Here is a 27,061-nt window from a genome sequence, read left to right as displayed (position 1 = left end):
GACATTGAGAGTGTATGTGAGTGAGATTGAGGAGGGAGAGGGAGGGGGAGGCCTAGGATTAGATGGAGGGATGGAGTTAAGAGGTATATCAGAGAAGGGAGTGAGAGCTGGGAGCAGGCAGTGAAATAACAGAGGATAGGGTGACTTGGAGACGATTTGTTTGTGGCCACCCTTTCCGAGATTAAGGAGTCTGGTAATAGATAGATAGTAAATGGATGGTTCATTAAGAGAAAATTTCCTCTCATGAGTATCTCCAGCCATTCATTTAGGTAGAGGTCATCTTTGAAGATTGCTCAAGTTAATGTGTGATACTAATCCTTAATAAAGTTAATGAAGGAAGAGTCTGATCCATATAATTCTGAAGGGTTTCTAAAGAGCTATACAGAGGTAGCTGGAGCTACCTAACATTGATAAATAATAATAAAAATAATAATAATAATAATAATAATAAAAGTCCCAGTAGTGAAAACAGTAACCCTTCTCACGTCCCATATTCATTTATTCCAGAAACCAGTATGCAAATGCAGAGGATCGTGGCAGCAGCAGTTGATCTTTGGTTTATTTTTGTTATGGTGGCGTTAAAGACTGTGGATGGTGATCAGCTGAATCCAGGTTAGGAAGAGTACACATTCCAGTACATGAGATGAGTTTTATTCTAATCAATTCCAATATCACAAATCTCATAAAAATCTACTTCACTTTCGGTTAAATTGTCATTCATGGTAATGCATATAATATGACAATCAAAAACTACTGTTTCATATTCAGCTACATTCTCATGCAGAGGACTGAATACTGCATGACAACGTTGCATTAACCCACCACGTCCTGCTGACGTATATATACGTCCACACGTTTTGTCACTGTCAGTCCCGTTGACGTATATAAATGCGAATCAATTGCAAGGTCCCTTATTGTGGAGAATTTTCAATTTTCGTGCGTGATTTTTGGTATGTATATACGGGACACCTTCCTCTACAAGATGCCAGGAAGGGACAATGTCTTGCCCTGCATGACCTCCCCCTGCCTAACTTGCCATTGTCTTGACATTTCACCTGTTACCAGAGTAAAGACATGTCGTGCCTTAGTACGAAATTCAGGGCCAAAGTGATTCCCCATTTGATGACAGTGTGGAGGACAAAGTTTTTGTAGCATCAGAGGAAGAAACAGACAGAAGTGATGATCAGGTAATGTCGCCAAAAAAGGTCAGGTATGTTGATGTGTTTGGTGAGTGAAATGTTGCTTATACTGCCTATATTACTGTGTGAAAACGAATATACTCTCGCACGACATATAAATTCGTATCAAATAAATAAATAAATACCATTTATGAGTAGTGTGGAATAGTTACCCTCCCACTGAACTCGTTTTCTTTGGAGCCAGCCTGATAGAAAACCTAGTAAGGTAAGGAGTACTGCTACCTCTATCAAGTATTTTAAACCTCAGGTGAGTGATTTCTCTATGAATTTTTGATGTTTCTCACTAAAAGCAGAGGTTTGAGCGAAATTTTTTTTTCCAAAATTGGTTGGGATTGGGTGGAGTCAGTGGTGGAAAATTGGTGAGGACGGGGCGGGTTTAGGTTGTGTTTTGAAATTGCTGTGAACACAACTGAAAAACGTTACCCACATATTTATATTGTCATATGATGAAGATACCAAAGTTTCTGCCTGGTTTTATTCCTTATCAGGTAGAGGGCCCAAGTTGGTTTGGAACTATTGAACACAATTTCAAAAGTTTTTTATGTTCAGCTCTAATTCAATGAGTTTATTTTATTTTGTTTCGCTGATGAAGGTTCCAACACGCTTGCATGCATCGGCCATTGTCACCTAATGGCGGATTTCCATGCTGCACAATCTCTGGCAGCCTCCCTACTAAGTTCTTTATCCCTGAGGTCTCACTCAGTGACTTCTTCCCAGGTCTTTTTTCAGTCTAATTCTCACAACCGTACCCCTAATGTTAACACTTCTCACTCTATCCATTCAGTTGTCTTCACCTATCATCTTCAAATGTCCAAACCATCTCAGTCTATCTCCCTTCATCACAACATCAGCACATTCCAGTCCTATCCTCCATCTTAACTCTTACATTGTAAACCTAGCCACGCCAGGTCTCGCATTCAAGGACGAACTGCACATTCACCAAATCATTGTTATTTCCATACGTCTGAGCCTTTGAATATCCTCTTCCTTTCCTGCCCAGGCCTCACTACCATGGGCCATTACACTCATAACACATGCCACAAACAAAGATAACTTAGCAAGAAGGGAGAGCCCTCTTACTGTCAAGAGAGGGAAGAGCTTCCTGAATTTCTTCCAACCACTCCTCAATCTAGCCACAGACCTAGTTCCGGCCCTGCCTTCAGCACATATGTCTCCCAAATAATAAAGGTCCGTCTACATGAGAGACTCATCAGCATGATCAACCCCTTCACTCCTTACAATCTCCACATGCTCTCCCTGACAGACCGCACACATGAAATCAATATTATCTCGTTCTCCGCCACTAAAACCACTACACCTCTTATGCACCCACTTATCACAATCCAGTGCACAAGATGGAATTACTCCCCATGCCCTTGTGGCAAACCGCACATAGCCACCCTCCAACTTATTTGACAGTACTGCCCCCTAACCTAAATTCCATCACCTTTGTTACCTGTGTCAACGAAGTTGGAGGAAGTTATGTATTCTCCTATGTTTTCTGTCTGTCTGTCTGTCTTTTTGTCTGTTTGTCTAGGCAAGATCTCCAAAAGTCCTCAATGAATTTCAATGAAATTTTGTCGAAGGTGGGTCATGGACAAACGTAGAATTTGTTAAATTTGGGGGAAGGGGTGAAACGGATCCAGATCCCATCTTCACGGATCCAGATTCATTTTAATAGCAATGGGATTGGCTGAGGTATGGGCTCTCTTAATACTATCTAGTTTTATCTGCATTAATTTTCAAGCCCATGTGCCCCATACCGTCTCTCCACTTCCTAAAGCGTTCCTCTGTTTCGCTTTCATTCTCTGCAGTCAACACTAAATCACCGGCATACAACATCTCCCACACGAATCCATTTCGTAAGTCATGTGAAAGGACTTCAAGCACCATGATAAACAAAGCAGACCAAAAGACTGACCCCTGATGCACATCATCATTCACAGAAACTCATCACTAAAATCTCCTTTCACTCCTACCTGGGAGCGGGCACCTGCATACAAGCTATTATCATTCTAACCAGCTACTCAACAAACCCAAGTTTTCTCATTGTCCTCTTCGCCACCACCCTATGGACTCTGTCAAAGGCCTCCTGGACATCAACAAAAACGAAGGACAGATCCTTTTTCTTTCCTATAGGCTATATTTTTGCTGAAGCTGTCAAACAATGAATATGACTTTAGTGGACCCTTTTCATGGCAAAAATCCAAACTGCATCCCATGAGTATTCACTCTTTCTATAATCATACTTTGTAGAACTCTCTCCATTAACTTCATTATCTGATGCAAAAGTTTTACGGCTCTATAATTTCCTCTTTCTGGGGCATCACCCTTCCTCTTGTACACATTTACAATCACACCCTTCAGCCAGTCATCTGGGACAACACCACTAATATACAATCGTATATATTGAGTCTGTAATATCCTCATTCCTATACTTCCTGAAGCCTTAAGAATTTCAGTAGTCAACTCAGACACACCAGCCACCTTCCCACCCGCATCCTTCTAATTGCCCCGCTCACAGTAACAACATCAATCAATTGATGGCCAAGGGCCAAACACTGGATATGCTGATTCCATTACCTTCCCTATTCCAGTCAAACTCCTCATTGAACAACCGGTTATATTTATTTTTCTCCACTGTTCACCATTACCTATCCTTCATCATTTTTCAAACACTGCATATCTATGATATCCCTGTTTTCCTTCTTCATCTGATTTGCCTCCTTAAATATAATACTCCTCCTTCCCACACTAATTAGGTAATCCAGTAAAAGTATCTGAGACTTAGATTTTGCATTTTTTACCTATTTTCTAGCCTTACGCTTGGCAGCCAAATTTTCCTCTTTATTTCCATCCCCAGAAAAGCCCTCTTTTCTCTTTAGCTGTAGCTTCTACACCCTCATGCCACCACCAAGTTACATTATGTCTTGGTGGGGGGGTGCCTTGTCCATCTACACACTGAAGTAATATCTCTAAGAATAAATCTCAATAAATGGGTATAGTTTTTTCCATCGATACATACTGGCCACAGAAAACAATGACATTTTTGCCAATGCTGACCTATAACACGTATGGTCTTTGAAGTTTTTTTATTAAGGCTTAATAACAGAACGTTAACTCACAAATAAACATAAGCTACGACTGTGAACACCGTGAGAGTGAAATTTGACCTCTAATTAAAGATACTGACTATCCGGTAGATATTAGTGAATATATTATTCATAGTCTCTGTGCGTCATTTTTTATATGATTAACTGTCTTGGCTAGTCATTATATCACTGAGAAAGAACCACAGAATGAACACAGATGGAAATTAAATCATGACAGACGGGGAAATATAGCAGATTATTATTTTCTTTTATCAAACTTCAAGGCCAAACAAATTTACGCCAATGTTGTAGTTGTAACTATTTGTTGTGGACATGTAGTGAAACATGACATTCAGAAATTGAGCAATCACTTCACCAAGTGGTGGTGCCACAGGACTGAAAACTGGGATTTGTTTTATTGGTTTTCAGGAAGGACAGGAAAGTTTAAACTGAAAAGCACAAGCCGGGTAGTTTAACGTTAGTTATATGAGAAATGCTTAGTCAATTATTGAGAGATACAAGGATGTCACACCTAGAATCCCTGAGACTAATTAAGGGTACCTAACATAGCCTCAGAACGGGAAATAATGTCTCACTGATCTGCTTGAATATCTTGTGTTCATAACGAATGATACTTAAGTTTCCAAGTTATTTGCTAACATATTAAAATAATAACAGGCTGAGGAAAGAGCTTGTAAACTACCGGTAAATTACATAACTGGTTAACAAACTGGCTAACAGAGAGGAGACTGAAAATCGCTTGATGTTTTACCATCCGCCTGGATGACCTTCAGCAATAGGGCTCAGCATGTAATTCTATTGTATATTATTTGAATAGAGGAAGTGATATAGGCTTAGGGTTAAGCAATACAGTATCCAATTTTGAATATTTCAGTAAACTGGAAATGCAGTCTTCTGAAATGATGGCATATTAATAGTAAATTAATAATAACAAAAACAAAGAGTGGTCTCTGAAATAATAATCACTTTCTAACTTGAGTGTTAAATGTTACATGCTGGAATCTTAAAAGTATTTCTGAATATGCGATGATGATTAAAAAAACAAGATAAATGTGCATTCCCACGCACAGCAGGAGGCAGTGAAACCCAGAGGCTCACAGTAAACGTACATAATACCACAGTTATCTCTAAGAAACGTGACTTTACTAATACCATAGTTAGCGTTAAAACTGTTTGCTGTAACACTTTTCCTTTGACATCATCGACATCATCTCTCTGGGGCCAAGCTGCGCTTTTCTCACCGATATAATGATGTGGATAACCAGAAGAATTGTACATTTAATGATGAAAGCATGGCTTTGCTACCAATGTTAGTTTATCTATCTATCTACCTATAGCCCGACGCCCTAATCCCGCAAAGGGTGGCCGCAGACAAAACGCCTCCAAGTCACTCTGTCACCCACCATTTGACTCCCCTCCCCCCAACTCACCCCCCCCTCCCTCATATACCTCTCAACTCCATCCCTCCACCTCATCCTCGGTCTACCCCTCCCTCTCCCTCCCTCCACCTCACCTACATACACCCTCTTAGTCAGTCTTTCATTCTCCATTCTCTCCGCATGTCCAAACCACCTCAGTGTATTTCTCCTAATCTTTTCAACCACATCCACATCTACCCCACAACGTTCCTTCACTTCTTCATTCGTCAACCTGTCCCTCCACGTCACTCCACATGCTCCTTTCAAGTAACTCATTTCCACTGCTCTCACTCTTGACTTGTTCCCCTCTTGCAAGGTCCACGCCTCGCTTCCATACGTCAGGGTAGGGATCACAATACCATCATGCAGTGACTTCTTAACTTCCATACTCACCTCCCTATTTCTCATCACTGCTTTCAGTGTACCAATGTTAGTACACACCATAAAGTTTAATTTGAGATGTTTGAGATGCTGGATTCGACCTGTGAGGACCGTGCGAGGTCAATGACCTCAGGTCATCAAAAATGACATTTCGCACCATCGAATTAAAAGAAATTATGTGTTTTCAATTAGAATAATGGGTCTACACATCACATAATGTCACATTATATTTTGCTGATTTTTTTAGATTTGTACTAATACAGAATTTTTCAAGTCATGAGGTTTTTAGTGCTTATAATTATGTCTGAATCATGAGAATGGAGCACGCAGTTTGGAGAACATGTATGTTCGTGAACTGTAGCAGTTGGTGCCCATGTCTAGCAATCTCCTGAACAGAAGCACAGTGCCGTGCACTCGAGGGCAATCTTCCTGCATTTGCCATGTCCACTGCAGCCCTTCTTGCAGCTACACTGGATTAGATCATGGCACGATTTCAGTGCTTCAGGTAGAGTGCTCCTAAGAGCCTGTCATCCAGTTGTTTGCTTCGTCCAACCCCCAGTCTGATGGGTCCAACACATCTGGAAGCAACACCAGTGTCTGGCACCAGATGTTGGCCTGGTAGCAAGCACGCTTGATGTGCCACTTCAGTGCTGCCTGTGTTGGTGGAGTGTTCTCTAAGGCTCGCAACTTCTGTGTGAAAAGCTGCTTCCTGGCATCATTCACCCGCAGGCTGTCATTGTTCTGTCATACACGAGTACCACAGAACGCTCCACCAGTGCCATAGTCTCCTCACAGATATCAGCTTGTATGTGAAGATGTTCCTCAAAGGCCTCTGTTACCTCTGGGAATGCTTTCCATGTTTCCCAGGCAGTCTTCTTTCCTCTGCCAGCAAACGCATACCCAGTGTCAAATCCCGTGAAAACGTGAAAGACGGGTAGAGCAGAACACAGTCTTGGGTTCATTGTGACAACCAGTTCATGAATAAGTAAGTACCTGAACCTGGACCCAGTACCAAGTGCTACCCACACTGCCAGAGTTCATCGGGATTTATCTTGCTGTATGAAGACACAGCCATTACCATCATGTGTGGGGAGGCTCCCCACATACAGCTCTTCTCAATAGGGTGGAGTCAAAGGCTTTTCGTCTCATTAACTCTCCTCCTCTTACTGACTCCCTTCAACCTCTGTCTCTTCGCCGCTCTGTTGCATCTTTATCTTTTTTCTATCGCTACTTTAATGGTCACTGCTCCTCTGAACTGTCTGCTTGCATTCCTCCACCTCTACGACGGGCGCGTAGCACCCGTCTGGCAGCAAACTCTCATCCCTTTTCTGTCCAACTCTCTAATGCAAGAGTTAACCGTTACTCCCAGTCTTTCATTTATGCAACAGGTCAGCTCTGGAACTGTCTCCCTCTGTCTGTATTTCCTGCTGCCTATGATCTCCAGTCTTTCAAACGCAGTGTGTCCAGGCATCTCAAAATGATCGGATCTTGAATTTGGCTCTCTATTGTATTTTGTTTTTCTCTTGGAGGGAACTGTTACTGCGGGTTCATGGCCTTTGGTTCCTTCTTCCTCGCATAAAAAAAAAAAAATCAGATCAGTATCAAGAGTGTGTATGGTTACCTTCTTGCTCCCCTTCTGTAGAGCATCTGCCACATGAAGAAGAATACGAGTATCAGCCTCCTCCTATGAACACGGTGGAAAATAAGTCAAGTCAGACTCCTCAGGAGAGCAGATGACTTCTCTTTCATGTGTTGCATAAACTTCCATGCCATCTGCTAAGGGAAGGCGAAAGTTACTTGTGACAAGAAACTGAACAATTCAGTTTTGTTGTCATCCACATGAAGGAAGTTCTTCCAGTTCTTTTGCACCAAAGTAGAAGAAGCCACTCTTTTCCTGAAGCCCTTCCCTAGCTTCTCTCTGGCTGTGCCTTTCAGACAGTTAACTAGGTAGACATCCCAGACTATGTCGACACGGTTGGTTATCTCCAGCTGAGCAAAGATATAAGGTACACAGTGTCTGCATACTCTTGGAAGGTTGTTCATGTTCCAGGATTCAACATCTGAACCACAGCTGCCCCATCGAGGACTGCTGCAACAACCACAGGGACGCCAGTGTCTTTGTGCATGTCTTTTTCCAGGCAATGTAGTAGATCTTCTTTCACTCCATGCCAAAGTTTGCCTCCTGTTGATAAAGCTGGTGCTGCTGCTTGCTTCTCGTGGCAAAAGAATTGGTCAAGATCCCTATCTCGTGTCTGGCAAGATATGTGCAGCCTAGAAAACATATAAGTGTCACTCTTCAGAGCAGCAAGGTGTGTTATCTGTTTTGACTGTGTCTTGACTGGTTGACGGTTGAACAGTGGCAGTTTGTTCTTGGGAACTGGTTCTGTAACTGCCTTTGTGCATAGTTCTAGCCTTTCTTCCACGAGTTTAGTGTACTGTTCCTCACCAAGGGATTCTATCTTCCTAATAGTCTCTGCTACTGCTGTGTCCATGACATCCCTTGTGTTGAGGACTGAAAGATCTTGACTATCTTCAAGGAATGAATTTCCCATCTCCATTACTGCCACAAGTGACCCGACATCCTTCAGGAAGGCTGTTTGCACTTCAAGTTTCTGGTCATGATGATAGTCTCCAGTGTCCTGTGTCTGGCCATGTAGGCTTGCCTGCTCCTCAAACTCTGTAGTGATCCTTGCAAGTCCTGCCACTATCCAGCATCGAAGCGCCCTGGGATCAGTTGTCAGTCCGATAGCCCCGCCTGAGCCTTTGATCATATTGTTCTGCTCATGGCACTGATCAGTTGCCATGGCTGAGAACCTGTTGCTGGTTTTATGCACCACAAAGTTGCCAGACTTGAATTCTGCCAGGACATCTGGGTTTTTGTCAACAAGGGTCATCATGACTTGGATGTGCATGGAAAGCCATCTGGAGTAGTGTGTGTGATCTAAGGAAAACATCCAGGGCATGATCTGTCATGGATTCCACATAGAGCTCAAAGTTTCTTTCACGAAGTGACCTGATGTACCTAAGCAAGAGGAGCTCAAGTGATAGGGTTTTGAACCAGTAGTCAAACTGAACACTCTCCTTGGCTTGCTGTGGGCACCATTCCTGAACTGGTGAATCATCAGATTGTGTGGCAACATCTTGACTGTATGCACGGAAGAGAAGAATATAGAGGCTTGCAGCTGTGACTTGGTGACCGTGACGGCTCTTGGATATATGGGTGGCTCATAAGAAGGAATCTGCGTTTCCAGAGCTTGCAATGTCGGCCTGCACCAGATCATTCGTCATACCGCTGTCCTGGAGCCAGTCTCCAAGCAACTGAAATCCATTAAATTACAACATTATTCAGACATTTTGAACTGGTGCCTTTCTGAAATGTTTCATTTATTATAGTTATTTTAGTTATTGGTTTTAATGTACAATATAAATAATGTACATCATAGGCAGTAAATTAATGCTAAACTATTTGTTGTCTTACAACCTTCTATATTTCACTAAATATATTGATATAAGAAGAGAGCAGACTGTACTAAGCCAGTAAGACCTTGTAGCACAAGGGAGGAGGAAATAGAGAGGGACAACAAGCACGAGGAAAAAAAGAAAGAAACGAGGGACAGTTGACGAGCTGAAATGGATTGATTCGGGACCAAACGGGTGCCAAAACCCTTTCCCCCACGTTTCTGCAGACAATACCCCCTCTCGGGGCTCATTCTCAATATAAATGCATTGCATTATAAACGGAAAAATATAATAAGATAATCAGCAACATTCATATATTATGAGATGGTTACCTTAAAATTCTGCCTAGCACCTCCACTTAATTACTTTCACGTCCATGATGTTTTATGGTTATTTCGGGGACACATTTATGCATAGGCAAGGAGTGGTCTTGTAACATGTAACGTGTGGGGGTGGATTGGATTCCATTGTGCTGGTAAGGTCACTGAGATACAGACAAGGTTCAGGGCTGTGCAGTATGTGGAGATACTAGAGGAGGTGATGCTGCCTACTGGTCGCGCATACACGCTTCCTTATCCCGAGAACATCATTTTCATGCACGATAATTGTCCCGTGCACACAGCGAGAGTTGTGCGAACATGATTTGAGGATCAGCGCCACTTTTGCTTGACCTAAATCCCATTGAGTACGTTTGGGCCAATATTGTAAATGTTTGAGAGCTCAACGAGGAAAGGACGCCACAGCAACTGTTGCGTCACATGATGAGGGAGTGGGAGGTCCTCAGGAGAAAGCCTCACATCATTCACAATCATGTGGCGTCACTACCTGACCGCCTTCACGATGTGATTACCAGCAATGGTTTCTGGACAAAATACTGAGTGTAATTAAGGTGGCAGATTTATTTTGAGTTGATAATTTCATCCAATGATGTTTTCATTATATTATATTCGTTTGGGCAGTTTTCCGAATAAAACAGGAATATTATGTATTTGTCAGGTATAGATCACGCGTTATTTTGGAGAGAACAAAATTTTACGCTATGAGGAACGAATATTTTGTCAGGAAATTAGCTATCTATTGCCAGACGCCTTAATCCCCTAAGGGGTGGCCACAAACGATTAGCCTCCATGTCGCCCTGTCCCCCGCCATTTCATTGCCCTGCTCCCAGCTCACACCCCCCTCTCTCGTTTACCTCTCCACTCCATCCCTCCATCTCACCCTTGGCCTCCCCCTTCCTCTTCCCCCCGCCTCCACCTCACTCACGTACACTCTCCTCGTCAGTCTCTCGCTCTCCATCCTCTCCACATGTCCAAACCACCTCAGTGTGTTTCTCCTAACGCTTCCTATCACATTCACATCCACACCACAACGCTCCTTCACTTCCTCATTTGTCTGTCTGTCTGTTCATGTGACTCCACATGTTCCTCTCAAATCACTCATTTCCACTGCTCTCACTCTTGACTTCTGTCCCTCCACCAAGGTCCAAGCTTCACTTCCGTATCACAATACTGTCATGTAGAAGCTTTTTCACTTCCGTGCTCACTTCCCTATTTCTTACCACTAGTTTCATGGAACCAGCAACCTTCCTTCCCTATTGCACCCTTTCAAGCACTTCACCCTCTAAACTTCCATCCCTGCTCATCACACTACCCAAGTACTTAAACTATAGTAGAATAAACTTACTGTAAAATATTATGATTTTCTTCTATACCTACCTATGATGACAATGATGAGATATAGTAGAATAAACTTACTGTAAATTATTATGATTTTCTTCTATACCTACCTATGATGACAATGATGAGATATAGTAGAATAAACTTACGGGTACTGAAAATTATTATCATTTTATTCTATGCTTACTGATGATGAGATATAGGATAGTAGAGTTGAAACATTGTCAACATTAGTGACATATATATGTTAAGCAAACACAAGCCCTCATAATTGATTACCATGCCGCCCCTGTATTCATTTCCACCACCTGAGAAAACATATCCTATTTAATGATTGTGATGAATTTTCTTGGAAAGTTAAAAGGAGATAAAATCGTTGTGATATGTGTTGAAATCAGCACCGTGCTCATCTCGCAGCTACAGTATATCGCACACGGTAAACATCCTGGCAATCAATAGTGATGCCGGTAAGCGATACACAAATAGTCAAAGCAATCATATGATCTCAAAGCTCGTATCGAATACTTTGTGGCAACTTTGATGGGCAAACCAGCGGACAGCCAGTGCCCATAGTGGAGGGAAATCATCAGACATTTCCCCGTGGTATGGCGCGGGCCGTGAGCCAAGGACCCTGCCATCCTCAAAAAGTTGCCTTTTTAACCATATTGTTTTCCTGCACTTTTCATTGTTTTCTTTGTTTACAATTGCAACAATTTATATGCTATACGGAGTTATTTCTTTATCTTTTCAACTGCGTTGCACATGGTCATATCGCACTCAATCGCTTCCGACCACCTACTGACTACTGGTCGACTTTACTGCCTGACCAGCTACTCAGCAGTTTGGACAATATCACAGTCATGCCTGACAGACTGTGACTGATGAGGGCACAGTCCTCCAGTTACTGCCCGATAGGCGAGAGTGTGGACGGGACTTAACAACTTAGCCTACATCCGGGGACTGACTAACGTCAAGCAACATAATTATGTATTAAAATGAGGGAACAACCCCATGCCTGCCAGTGTTAATTGACGCTAGTTACCCATTTGGTAGCCTCTTCATTCCACTGTCTTCATCGTTGTCGCTTTCCTACCATCTCCTCCAAACACTTTGGAAGAGTAATCGGTGTTGGTTAGGTGCTACAAATTAAACTGAATATATGGTTACCTAGTCTCTGTTTGATGTTACAGAACGATGTCTTATGCACCTCATGGACGTGAAAGTAATTATGTAGAGGTGCTAGGAAGAATTTTAAGGTAACCATCTCATAAAAATGATTGTTGCTGATTATCTTATTATATTTTTGCGTTTCTAATGCAATGCACTTATATTGAGAATGAGCCCCGAGATTCTCTTAAGGTAGCCAAATGCTCGTCATCTAATTAGTGACGCGCATGAATGGATTAACGAGATTCCCACTGTCCCTATCTACTGTCTAGCAAACCCCCCCCCTGGGGGCAGGGGGGTTTCAAGAATACTCCCCCAGTATCCCTGCTTGTCGTACAAGGTGACTAAAAGGGTTGGTGGTGGGTTAGTGCACCACCCCGTAAAAAGAACTAACTAAACAAGCGAATAAAGCGGACCCGAACAGACCATACATTGACGACTAAGGAACGGACAAAGGACATTCTTAGGGTGGGAACATGGAATGTGAGAGGAGTGAATGATGAAGTGAAAGAGAGAGAGACTGTTCAGGTGTTTGAGGATGCAAAAGTGGATATATGTGGATTGACTGAAACTAAATGAAAATGTGAAAGGGTGAGAGAATGGGAATATGGTTTAGGTATATGTGCGGGAGTCAATAAGAATGAGAGGGCAAGAAAGGGAGTATGTCTGATGATAAGCAAGAAGTGGAAGGGGAATATAAGAGAGTATGGAACAGTGGGTGCAAGGATTGTATGGGAAAGAATGAAAGTAGGTATACAAGCATGGGCGATTGTATGTGTGTATGCCCCGACAGAGTATCGAGTGGCAAGAGTGAAAGATGAGTTTTGGGCGAGAGTAGAAGCATGCATGGACAAGTTTGAGAGAAGCGAGAGAGTGCTGTTGACTGGAGACATGAATGGCAAAGTTGGGAATGTACGAGTGGATGGAGTGGTTGGTCAGTGGGGTGTGCCAGCTGAAGTAGATGGGAATGGTAGTGCTTTGGTGGACATCTGTGCTTGTAAGGGGTTGGCAATAGCCAACACCTACTTTCGTTATAAGATGATCCACCGGTATACATGGAGAGTAATGAGGAGGATGGATGGTGAACTTGTTGAATGAAAGGCAATGATAGACTACATGTGTGTGGATGAATGAATGAGAAGACAAGTGTTGGATGCAAGAGTGTGGGGAGGGTGGGGGAATGGAGTCTCGGACCATCACTTAGTGATGGCCAAGGTAGAGCTGCAAAGAAAGTGGTTGAGGAGACGAAGGGGAAGACAGGAGGAAGCAGCTCCTGTGAGTAGAGTGGAGAAATTGCTAGATAGTGAGAAAATGACAGGGTATAAGAGAATTGTGGAAGAAAGATTGGGAAGGTATGAGCTAGAGCAGATGGAAGGGATGGAAGACATATGCAAGATATTCACGGAAGAGATAGGCACAGCGTGTGAGGCGGTTTGTGGAGTGAGGAGGAGATGCAAGGGTGTGCAAGGGACAGCATGGTGGAATGATGAGGTGAAACGAGCTGTGGAACAAAAGAAGAAGACATATAGTGAATGGTTAGCGAGTAGAGGTAGGGGAGAAGAGAGAGGTATATGTGAGCAGAAGGGAGGTTAAGAGACTGGTGGAGGAGAGTAAGAAGAAAGTGCATGAAGAGTTTGGGAGGAATCTGAGTGTGAAATGGAGGGAGAGTAAGAAATTGTTTTGGAAGGAGGTAAAGAAAGTAAGGCAGTGTGAAAGGGGAAATAGTAGGGGAGTGAAAGATAGGAATAATAGATTGTTGGTGGAGAAGAGAGAAAAGTTGAGGAGATGGAAGGAGCACTTTGAGGATTTGCTGAATGTAGAGAGTGAAAGCAGTGCGAGTATAAGTGGTTGGGGAATGGCTGGGAGAAGAAGAGATGAGATGAGGGAGGAAGAGATCAGTAGGGCGGAAGTAGTGGATGCAATAAAGAAGATTAAGTTGGGAAAGGCCCCAGGAATTGATGGAGTGTGTGGTGAAATGCTTAGGTATGGGGGTGAGATTGTTGTGGAGTGGATATGGAAGTTGTGTAGATTGGCTTGGGAAGAGGGAAGGGTTCAAGAGGACTGGAAATCAGGTATAATTGTTCCTTTATACAAAGGAAAAGGGGAGAGGGAAGTATGTGGTAACCATAGGGGTATTTGCCTTCTTAGTGTGACTGGTAAAATATATAGTAGAATACTTATTGATAGGGTTAGGCATATGACAGAGGAGCCAGTTGGAGAAGAAAACGGGGGATTTAGGAAGGGAAAAGGGTGTGTAGATCAGATATTTGTTCTAAGATGTTTAGTGGAGAAGATCCTAGAGAAGGGAAGGAAAATGTATGCTGCCTTCATGGACATGAAGAAAGCTTATGACAGAACAGATAGGCAAGGTATATGGAAGGTATTAAGAATATATGGAGTGGAGGGGAAATTGTTGAGTGCTGTGAAGAGTATGTACGAAGGAGCTAGGGCTACGGTGCGAGTGGATGGTGAGCTGAGTGAGTTCTTTGATCTCAATGTGGAACTGAAACAGGGTTGTGTGATGTCTCCATGGCTGTTTAAGATATACATGGATGGGGTTGTAAAGGAGGTGCAAGGTAGGGCTGTGGATGTGGGGATGGCTCTAATGAATGAGGGTGAGATTTGGAAGATTCCGGTGCCGCTGTTTGCTGATGATACAGTATTGTTGAGTGAAGATGAATGGGAGTTGCAAGGTTTGGTGAATGAATTTGGGACAGTGTGTAGGAGGAGGAATCTGAAAGTTAATGTAAACAAAAGTAAAGTTATGGTGTTTGAGAGGAATGAAGTCACGGAGTGTGCAGTGAGGTTGGATGGTGAGGATATGGAGAATGAGAGTGCATTCAAGTACTTGGGTAGTGTGATGAGTAAGGATGGAACTTTGGGGGATGAAGTGTGTGAAAGGGTACAGCAGGGAAGGAAGGTTGTTGGTTCACTGAAAGCAGTGATGAGAAATAGGGAGGTGAGTATGGAAGTTAAGAAGTCACTGCATGATAGTATTGTGATCCCTACCCTGACGTATGGAAGCGAGGCATGGACCTTGCAAGAGGGGAACAAGTCAAGAGTGAGAGCAGTGGAAATGAGTTACTTGAGAGGAGCATGTGGAGTGACGTGGAGGGACAGGTTGACGAATGAAGAAGTGAAGGAACGTTGTGGGGTGAATGTGGATGTGGTTGAGAAGATTAGGAAAAATACACTGAGGTGGTTTGGATATGTGAAGAGAATGGAGAATGAAAGACTGACTAAGAGGGTGTATGTAGGTGAGGTGGAGGGAGGGAGAGGGAGGGGTAGACCGAGGATGAGGTGGAGGGATGGAGTAGAGAGGTATATGAGGGAGGGGGGGGTGAGTTGGGGGGAGGGTAGTCAAATGGTGGGTGACAGAGCGACCTGGAGGCGTTTGTGTGCGGCCACCCTCTGCGGGATTAGGGCGTCGGGCTATAAATAGATAGATAGATAGATAGCCCCTAGAGGGGGTATTGTCTGCAGAGACGTGGGCGAAAGGGTTTTGGCACCCCTTTGGTCCCGAATCAATCCTTTTCAGCTCGTCAACTGTCCCTCGTTGCTTTCTTTTTTCCTCGTGCTTGTTGTCCCTCTCTATTTCCTCCTCCATTGTGCTACAAGGTCTTACTGGCTTAGTACAGTCTGCTCTCTTCTTATTTCAATATATTTGGTGAAATATAGAAGGTAGTAAGACAACAAATAGTTTAGTAATAATTTACTGCCTATGCATATTAACAGATATCATGTGTTATCGAGCATAATAACCCTTCACTCTGATGAAATGTAATACCAATATTACATTCGTTAAAGAAAGCATTGCCGGTTCTCTTCGTTAGAGGTCAACATTTTTTAATGTGATTCACTAGACTTCGTTTCCACTGCTTCGAGTATTATGAATAAACGAAACTACCAGCTGACATGCTGCTCTTCTGTCCTATGTTGCCAGTTACTTTTTACAGATTTTTGACGCTTATTACTCCATTATACTCCACGTTCGACCATGAAATACTGAAGTATTCTCTATACATTATTTCGTACCAATTATTACTTATTAACCTTGATTTACGTATAATATGATGAGAATATTTGCTTCACCAACACTCGAAAGTTCAGCCAATCACGGTCCACCTTACACAGGCTCTAGGTTCTGAGCAGTCCATTCATAAAAATACGTGAGCTTACTACAGGGAACTGCCAGATGTTTCCATATACCTAAATATTTTTTTGCACTTTCTACTTCCTCAACTGTACACATGGGTCTGCAAGGCGAAAAAAAAAAAAATTGTAAAGTTCAGCCCAAAGAACACATATATCGATTAATAAAGATAACAGAATATTATTTTTACAAATACATGCAAGGTCTTTTATCATAATTAAAATATTTGCTTAAACGTATTATAGTATATATGTTTGAGCGTACGAACACGAAGTCGTTTAACAGTTGTATGCAATTTGTAGATAATTCTTTACTACTCACAAAAAAGGTCATACAATTTTCAAAATAAAACCAGTTAAACATACAATACATCTTACCTTCTCTATACCACTCTCGATTTGAAGTCCACCAAATATGAATACAAAATGATCGTCTCCATGAGTGGCTGACCAAGTCCATTGGATTTCCTTCCCGAGAGCAAATGGTGATTGGTCAGCAGTAATGGCAGGCACCTGACCAGGGTTCAGGTGCTGAACTGGAGCCTTGATGACATCCATGGAGTGACGTATCATTGCTACTGAGTGCACACTGTTATGAAACAGGGGCAACAATGCATTGATTGCCGCAGGTGGAATTGCAGTTGTCTGCTGAATATCAGCCTGATAGACAGACCAAGAAATCCAGTTCACTTGTGTGCACTCCTCCAGGCTTACCTTCACTGTGTGCAGCCACTGTCAGCCTGATAGACAGACCAAGAAACCCAGTTCACTTGTGTGCACTCCTCCAAGCTTGCCTTCAGCCATCCATAATCATCTTCTGCAGCAGTGGCAGCAATCGCAAGGTTGGTAGGTCTCACTGGACCTTGTATGACCAGTGCAGTGAAATTTTCTGTATTCAGAGTAGCTGGTGGGACACTCGTTTAGGATGACGGCAGAGCTTCAACTGACTTGGTGGAAGAGCTGCATGCTCTGACCGATTACTGGTACACTGCGGTCGATGCCACCATCATCATGTGATGGGTGCTGGAAAAGAGAAATGCCAGTGCCGTGGAAAGAATGTTTGGCTGTTGCAGAGCTTGAGTTATGCTCAATATTGTCCACTGCTCCTGTTGTTAAGAGCTCCTGGCGCAACTTTTATGGACACAAAAAATCTTCACTCCTGAAAAGGTGACAGACACCATTGGCAATGTCTGGTGAGAGGTGTAACATCCTGTCATAGGAAACACACATTCCCAGACTGTAGAGGGTGTCCACCAACTCTCTAATTAGGTTGACAGTGTGGATCTTCAAAGCCAAGTAGAGTGGCAGTGGGGTCTCTCAGCTGCAGTTGTGATACACTGAGCTTGATAACTCCATATTCCGTGAATGTTCACACTGTTGAAAACCAAGAGCTGCGAGACTGTAAGGGCAGCTTGTGTGGTAGTCTAGTGTTTGATATTTCCCCATCCATGATCATGTTCACGAGAGCCAACAGAGATGGTGGAACAGCATCTTGCTGGCAGTTTGCCTGGAATGACCCATCAAATGAGAATGTTGTGTCAAACATCTGGTGCACCACTTGTGCTGCTTGCACTAAATGCATGGCATCACCATCGTGATCACAGGCCTTCCTGAGTCCCGGACCAATGTCTTTCTCGAAAGTTAGAAGTGTGTCCCTTGGTTTTGAGAGTGCTTGGAGTTCAGGAACTTCAGAAAGCAGCCTATTCTTGAGTCTGGTTGTGTGCAGGCGGTTTTCCACCACAACACCATGGTGTTGCAGTCTGACCTTGTACAGCTGAGCCAGGTCTGCCAGCTTGAAGACTGGAGCACTGTCGTCATCACTGGACACCTCAATGAATGCTACCAGTTCATCTAAGGCTATGCCATGTAAGCGGCGTTCCTCATCTCCAGCATCCCCCAGGGAAGTAGTTTGTCTGGCTTTGTTATACTGTGTGGTCAGGCACTTCTTGTGCTATTTGGCCTCAATGGCAGTCATGACCCCTGCTGAAAGCTTGGCCACCAGAGCAATGTCTTCCAGTTCATAAGCACACTCCCATACCTTCTTGTCTATCTGGTAGGTTGCTGCTTCATGCAGGCCTACAGAGCCGGCAGGCTTGTCACAGAAGAAACATGTTGTTTCCATGGACTCCGGATGTTTATAAGCTGAATGTGTGTGGACAGATGTGCTACTTTACCATACTGTAGCAGCTTCTGCTTGGCTTTGCTGATCAAACATTTTTTTGTTGAATCTGAGTAGGCATTTCTTGTGCCATTGAGCACTGGGTGTTCTGAGGGTTGCTTTAACACCATCACCATCATTTAGTGTCTCCAAGCTGAAGTTTAGTGGCATGTGCTGAAGGCTTTGAAACATACGAAGGTCCTCTGTCGAGGATGCAAAGCCGCTACTAAGGGGTGATTTGGTTGACCTCAATGGACACTGCAATGGTTCATCTGTTTCTTCCTGGCAAAAGACACATATCCCCCAGTTAGTTCCTGGGGTTGGCTATAGATGTTCGGATGTGGAAGGCTTGGTAGGGTCTACCTGAATGTGACGTTTTGCCATGGTTACAAGAAAAGCACCTTGACAGAAGAGTAGTTGCCATAAACAACAGTAGCAGGTCTTGGATGCAAAGGGCTTGAGTCATGCATGGAAAGGGGATCCTGCAGTACACAAAACACAACATTGTAAGTACCCAGCCACAACATTTTACATCATAAACATGCTCTGCGTACTTCATTTAGGGTGTTCCATTCTGAAAATAAAAATGCATCATCAAAAACGACCTGAAAACTATATTTGGACAAACGTAATAATTGCCAACACGTTGTGTGAAGTGCAGACCCTTTATTATCATTGAAAAAACAATATTTGCACACTGATGATATCATTTCCTGTGAGGAGACGGCACGAAATGTCATTTTTGATTACTTGAGGTCATTGACCTGTTACGGTCCTCACAGGTCGAATTCAGCTTACCTCCACATCTCAAATAAAATCTTAGGGTATATACTGCCACTGGTAGCAAAGCCATACTTTCATTAAATGCACATTTCTTCCAATATGAGCACTTATACCTTACACTAATAGTGAATTGTAGACTGGGAAACACACACACACACACACACACACACACACACACACACACACACACACACACACTCACGATTCTTGTCAAATACTATGAGATTTATGTTTCAGAAAACATAAGATGCTCATATATCGGTAAAGAAACCGTTATTCCTCGTTACAGAACGTTAATGAGACAAGTTTTAGAATTCGTAATTAATAACTGAATTGGTCGATTCACAATTTGTTCAAGGACAGATTATTCAATTAATTCTTTCATTAAAAACATAAAACTATGGGAATAGCTAAGGGAACTGTAATTATCTTTCTTATAGAAAGTGAGCTAAGAAATAAACTGATTTTCATATTTGTAAAAGGATTTAACAATGTTGAAACTTATATATTGTCCCCAATATCTCCTGAGCATCCCATTATAGGTAACGGCCTAAAATTAAATAATAATACGCACACCTATACTACTGATATTAGTCAATTTAAAGGCAGGTTAATCTGTTAAATGGCTGGTCAATTAACCGTTTGTATGCTGATGCTATTGTATATCTTGTTCATCACAATCTTAATGTAGATAATGTCCTTCAATAAAACTGACCAGAGTAATATAATGGAGGAATGATATATGAACCACATTATTTCTGCTTTAATTTACTAAAGAAAAAAAAAAGATGCACGAGAAAATAAATACACATTTAAGTCATGCTCATTGTATGAAGTTCCCTGAATGTTAAGACAGCAGGAAAATACTTTTATTTTTTGTTTTACCTTAGCCATGCAAGTTATCTCGGGTATTTTCCTCCTGTATCGCTAATGGCTAGGCTATTTATGGTTAAAGAAGAGTCTTCATGCTGTTATATTTACTGTATGTCATTTAGTTCTCTTTATATTATTAATGTTTTACCACCATATTGGACTATAACGTGATTGTGGCCTGTGTGCCAAATTATCTTAAAGTAATTACTAACCATCCACTCAGAGCACAATACTAAAAATATTGTGCTTTGGGTTGGCACAGGACGGTGACCTGACGTTCCTGCTTCTTTGTGTAGCATTGTTTACAGAATGTGCATTATTTGCTGTACTGTAATATAAATAACTGCTTTTTTTTAATTGCATTTATTTTCAGTTACTAGATTCTTATGCCTTCCAGTACTACTTCTGTAATTCATGTTAACCTTATCCAGATGCGACCGAGGAGGAAGGACTAGTAATCGAAGTTCTGAATGCGATACTTGGAGCTGCAAAGGAACGGGATCATTGCACTGTCTTCATTATAGAGAATTACTCGGTACGAATTTTCTTATTTTACTGTAGGTCATTTGATAATAATCTACTATATTTTAATGTTTCAGTACCAATTTGCAATCCATTATGATATAAGCTAGAGGATGAGAAATTGCTGTGTTCTAATGATTTACAGTTCAGTGGTGTAAGTGAGGTGGCAGCGCCATTGGGTGTGGGTGTGTTCAAAGTGGCGGCAAGTGGTCAGGACACTAACGTGACGCACGCACAGCTCTCCCAAGTGGTTGGCCAGACGGGCTTTGTGAGTTAACGTTCAAATTTTACTGCCGAGTAGGGTGGGTCACTCTTCCATCATCAGTAAGGTAATAAAATCTCGCTGCAGATTTCGAATCAGATGTGGGACCTCATAAATGACAGTGAAGGATAAAAAAATTCGAAACATTGACACAAAGAACTTTGTGCTAATGTTGCCTTGTCACCTGGGTTCACTTGCTCAAAGCAATACCGACGTCTGTGAAACGGGAGTCCATGACGGTGGAAGAAGGGGGGAGGAACAAAATTAACCCAAGAAGAAACAGGAGGCACAGTTAACAGACCCACCGGTGATTCTCAGAGGCTTCCCTGCTTCTTCTCTTTCAATAGCATTTTGGCCCAGAGCAGACCACTATCTAAGTTAACCGCATGGATAAGTTTAACTGAGCTCTCTGAGTATCACCACCTCAAGATATCATTCAGTACACTAACACACTTCCTGAAAGAGGTGTTAGACAGAGTTACTGGTAATCAAAGTCCCTTCAGACCCAGTGACTTCACTGGCACTGACAACATGTTGCCTCATGAGGGGGATAAAGCTGTCGAGCCCCTTTTCACTGCTAGAAAACCCACTGCACTCCCCATTGCCTAGAGTCTAGACTGACCAGCCAGACTCCCCACTCCCAAAGTCACTAGTGCATAATAGCACTGTCTGGCATCAAGACTCCAGCATCCAGATAACAGTTGCCTTTGTCACAGCCACAGTGCTTCCCTGGGATAGCAATGGATGATGATGAGAAATTCTAAGAATGTATCCCCAAGTCAACTCAGATATGTACTTATGGGCAAACGAGCCAGGCCGTGGGTTAACTTGCTGCAATTAACTTTTATTGGGCATGACTACTAGAGATCGAGTGGCATGGAGAGTTGCCATTAGGTGACCAAGGCCAACGCATGCAAGAATGTTGGAGCCTTAATAAACGAACGAATGAATGAACTGGGAATGGCTTAAGTACAGGCGTAAAACTAACTTGCCACATCCGTCGTGATGGCATCTTATACTGTGTGTGTGTATATATATATATATATATATATATATATATATATACTGTATAACTACAATTAAGGCTAGATTATAATGTCTAACTGTTCTTCCAGCTAGGTCACCACTGTGCAAGTTTGTGCTTAAATTACAACTATTTATGTACATTATTTTAGTTTTTCAGAAAGAGTTCAACAGCATTTCCTTAGGCATACAAAAGTCGCCCCTTACATCAGTGCTTGAGCATTCCAATTCTATTTATGTCCTTGATAATATACTGTAAAAGGCACTCATCTGATTCAATCACTTCAAGTTAACCCTACCAGGCACAGTCACGCGATTCGCGTGACGTCGGCCTGCACTCTGCCAGGCACAGTCACGCGAATCGCGTGGTTTAGGCACAAAAATATTCATCAGAAAAAAACTTATAGGCCGATTTGTGTGATTTTTGGGCACATCATAGGGTAGCCAAGGCTTTCTTGAGGTAAGTCATTGGCAATGCTGCTTTGCCTTATCTACCTCAGCCCGCTCCCTCCAACCTCAGTGTTTGTTGAGCAGTCAGGCGGTGGTGTTTGACAGCTCGTGGTTCCCTTTAAATCGTCCATAATTCTCCCCCTCTTGCCCAAGGCAAAGGCCCTATTGACTCAGTGAGATAATACATTGTATGTGAACATATAGTGACGTGATATTGTCGATGGAACATACATATATGTATTGAAAAGCAATTCTGGCTGTTAGCAATCGTTGGGCCTTGGAGCCAGACGCATGGTCAGTGTAGCGGGGTTTCGCCACTCCGCCCCCCCCCCCGTAGGCCGTATGGCGTGAGTGGAAATACGTATATAAATGAAGCCAAGGCATAAATATATATTGTGTGAAACATACTGTGGATGGCTTGGTGAAATTATGGAGCCAGCAAGCGTTACGTGTGGCATGAAACAGAGTGTTGTGAAGGGGCAAACCTGAAGTTGGGAGGGGAGAATTACTGGTGTTTTAGGGCTGGAATTACTGTGATTCTGATAGTGTAAATGCGTATGGAATTGTATGAAATATACGTCAAACAAGCTGCGAGTTTCCGTGAACGAGTGTGGTGTGTGCTAAAAATAGCGTTGCCTCATACTCTCAGGGAGAAGCTGACTCACACACACACACTACATAACTCCTCATCTTCAAATTCCTGGTCTAACTGGATCAACACCCCTGGAGGAAGTGAGTTCTGCAAATTTTTTTGATATATGTAATAATCTATTACCATTACCTCTCACACTTTCAGACAAATAACCATTTTCTCCTACAGATTACACATATGAAAGAAAGTAAATCTCCACAGCAGTAACTATAGAAGAGTTATGTTTATGTGTAGTAGATTATAACAATAGAAAAACATCCATGGAAGATGTAACAGTCTGTACAGATAGGGGGAAAAAAAAAGTTAGTAGCATAGTCTTCAGGCCGGTGTGCGAGGAAGAAACAGTGTGTGTAAAAGTTGGTAGCGATCGGAAGAGTAACCTCACTTTGTCGGCCAATTACTCGAAAACTATTAGACTTATCGATTTCCTGTTACAACCATCATCAATACCACTAAATTCTACGTAAGATCAATACCAGAATGTAAGCCTTTGGTAGCGTTTTGGGGGTAAAAGGCGAGAGAAATGTTTTTGTTCCTAGCGGTTGTTGTGTGACATGACAAGCGCTCGGAGTAATAACATCATTTTGTCGGCCAGTTACTCGAAAACTATTAGACTTATCGATTTTCTGTTACAACCATCATCAATACCACTAAATTCTATGAATGATCAATACCAAAATGTAAGCCTTTTGTAGCGTTTTTGGGGATAAAAGGCGAGGGAAATGTTTTTTTTCCTCGCGTTTGTTATCAGTGACATTCGCTCTGAGTAATAACCTCACTTTGTCGGCCAATTACTCGAAAACTATTACACTTATCGATTTTCTGTTACAACCATCATCAATACCACTAAATTCTACGTATAATCAATACCCGAATGTAAGCCTTTGGTAGCGTTTTGGGGGGTAAAAGGCGAGTTTTTTTTTTCTTTTTCCTCGCGTTTGTTATCAGTGACAAGCGCTCGGAGTACTAACCTCACTTTGTCGGCCAATTACTCGAAAACTATTAGGCTTATCGATTTTCTGTAACAACCATGATCTATACCACTAAATTCTACGTATGGTCAATACCAAAATGTAAGCATTATGTTACGTTTTGTGCGAGAAAAGGCGGTGGAAATGAGTGTCTCTTCCCGGCTGTTACCATTGAAAAATGCTCGTAGTAATACTCTGTTTCTCTGCTAATTACTCGGAAACTATTGGACGTATCGATTTCACGTTTGAACCTTGATGAAGAGCAGGAAATTCTACATATGTACAATACATAAATATGTAATATTTCTGATAAGAATTCGTTGTTACGTAGACGGGAACATTGCGTACGCCTTGCGCGCATCACGAAAGTCAATCACGCACGGAGTGCCTAGTACTTTTTTTCGATTTGCTCGAGAACTATGAGGCGTATGGGGTTTTCCCGTCACAGTGGGAAAGCTGGATAATTGGGGCATATTACTATCTAATAAAAACATAAGGTGCCTGGGAAAACTTTGCTCTGAGAGGTCAGTGAAATTTTTCCAAAAATGGCTCTCAGTTTTTGGCCATTTTCTCGAAAAGTATACATCGTATCTCAACCGGATTGGTTTCGTTAGAAAGCTGATGTAATTCTCAATAAAAACTTATTAGATCATTTTCCTGTATGATGGAAAGCCTTCAAACGGCGATGTTGGGAAGTGAAAAGTTTACTCGACCATGCTTCCAGGGCTAATAACTTTTTTTGCTGGTGTTTTCCTGTGTTTTGGTCATGTTTATCAGATAGAACAAACATCCATGCATACCTGGAGATAGGTTTCATGGGAATACATGGATTTTTGGGTGGCGAAAATAAGGCAAGAATGTGTTTCATTCGCTCAAATTTGCTCAAATTTGCAGTGCGCGTGCTCCCCGGCCGGGCGGCTTCGTAGTGAAAATTCCTGCACCAGAAAACTTACTGAAACTTACCGTGCGGGAAAGGGTTAAAAGTGTCAATAAGTGCAGATATTTTTTATAAAGACCTTATCATCTGAGGCTAAAAACTGTCCTTAACCCTCGGCGTCCCGTCGACGTACTTCCACGTCCTCACGTTATGTCACTGCCAATCCCGTTGACGTACTTCAACGTCCTGCAATTGCAAGGTTCATAATTTCCACAAATTTCAAAATTCGCGCAAGATTTTCGATTCGCCCACATACCCAAGCCTCCCCTACCTGCCGCCAGGCGGGCAGCGTCCTAAACCCTGCGTGACCTGCGCTCGCCCTTGTCTCGGTCACTCACCTGCTAGCAGTGACCCAGGTCAGACATGGCGCGGAAAGGTCTCAGACGACGAAATTGCATCCGCCCTGGAAGCCTTCACTGGAGATAGTGATTCTCCACTTGACGATGATGTGGTGGATCACAATTATGTCCAGCCAGAGGAAGAAATAACAAGCAGTGATGAAGAGGTCCCTTCGCCCCAGAAAAAGCGGTATGTGACATACAGTAAGGCAAGGGAAGGCCAGCCTGCTCCCCAACCACGTGCACGGCTATCTCTCCATCCCGAATCTGATGAGGACGAGGATGAGGACGATGAGGATGACGGCGGCTTAGGACGTGATATCGCCTCGTGGTTGGGAAAAGAAAAAATATCACCCCGAGGATCAGAAGGTGGGGCGAGAAGACATATAAGGTATGGTGAAAGTCTTTTGTCTGGGGAAGTGGAAAGTGGTGTGGTGGGATTGCTGGGTGAAAGGGAAAGTGGTGTGGCGGCAGCGCGGGGTGAAAGGGAAAGTGGTGTGGCGGGAGTGCAGGGTGAAGGGGCAAGTGGTGTAAGGGAGGCAGCACGAGCACATGGTGCACGTAGGCCTAGGGGAGAGGAGGTGGAGCCACTCCCCAGCATGTCTTTCGCCCCACAATATTCCCAAACTTCCTCCCCACAGCCCCAGGATGTGGGGAAAGGAAGGAAAGGGAAGGGAAAGGGTAAAGGAAAAGGGAGAGGGAAGAGAAGTGCGAGTGATGAGAGGTGCCGCTCTCCACCTCCCCAACCTCCCCCACCACCCTCACCTCCCCACCCTGACGAAGGGGACGATGGGGACGTGGCTGGAGACGGTGGTGTCTCGTGGAACTGGGAAGATGGGAGTAATTTTACTCCCATCATTCACCCTTTCACTGAGGAGTGGCAGTCTGGTTGCACGGCTCCAGGTGTGCATGCGGGTTCGTCTAGGGTGGATTTTTTCCACTTGTTCTTTGGGGAGGCGTTTGTGGGATGCATAGTTGAACAGACTAATATATTTTCACGAACACAGCGCCGTGAAAGTGAACGTTTGGGAACCACGAGCAGGCATTCCAAACAATATGACTATCCCGATACAATTTCAGAGATGTTCTTATTTTTTGCCCTGGTTCTCTTGATGGGTGTGGTAAGGAAAAACCAAATTCCTGCCTACTGGACAACTGACCCAATGATCCTCACACCTTTCTTTGGAAAGGTGATGAGCCGTAACAGATTTCAGTATATTCTCGGCCGCCTCCACTTTTTTGATGCAGAAGATCCAGCCAATGCAAATAACACAGATAAAATGAGGAGAATTAGGCTGGTATTTGATCATTTACGGGAAATGTTCCGCTCCTCATTTTATCCTTACAGAGACCTCGTCATAGACGAGAGTCTTGTGTTGTGGAGAGGCAATATTTCCTTTAGGCAGTAAATACCCAGCAAGAGACACCGTTTCGGGTTCAAGATCTTTGTTATGTGTGACTGTAAGACTGGTTATGTGCAAAACATAGTCTTGTACACGGGCGCACAGACAGATATAACAGAAGATT

At 42.9% G+C, this 27,061-nt stretch overlaps 1 protein-coding gene across 1 annotated transcript in view; it reads left to right on the top strand.

Annotated features, from left to right (window-relative positions):
* Window positions 1-6,590, top strand: part of LOC145397011 (uncharacterized) — an 80,352-nt gene extending 73,762 nt beyond the window's left edge. Inside the window, exons 15-16 of the mRNA XM_080270232.1 lie at window positions 508-612; window positions 6,508-6,590. Of these exons, the coding sequence (XP_080126358.1) occupies window positions 508-612; window positions 6,508-6,590 (188 nt within the window). The remainder of the gene's footprint in view (window positions 1-507; window positions 613-6,507) is intronic.
* Window positions 6,591-27,061: the final 20,471 nt, after the last annotated feature.

This window comes from Coenobita brevimanus, chromosome 40 (genome assembly GCF_032717465.1).
Source record: "Coenobita brevimanus isolate Jiangsu-jjx chromosome 40, ASM3271746v2, whole genome shotgun sequence".
Lineage (NCBI taxonomy): Eukaryota > Metazoa > Arthropoda > Malacostraca > Decapoda > Coenobitidae > Coenobita > Coenobita brevimanus.
This window is presented reverse-complemented; position numbering and strand designations above follow the sequence as displayed.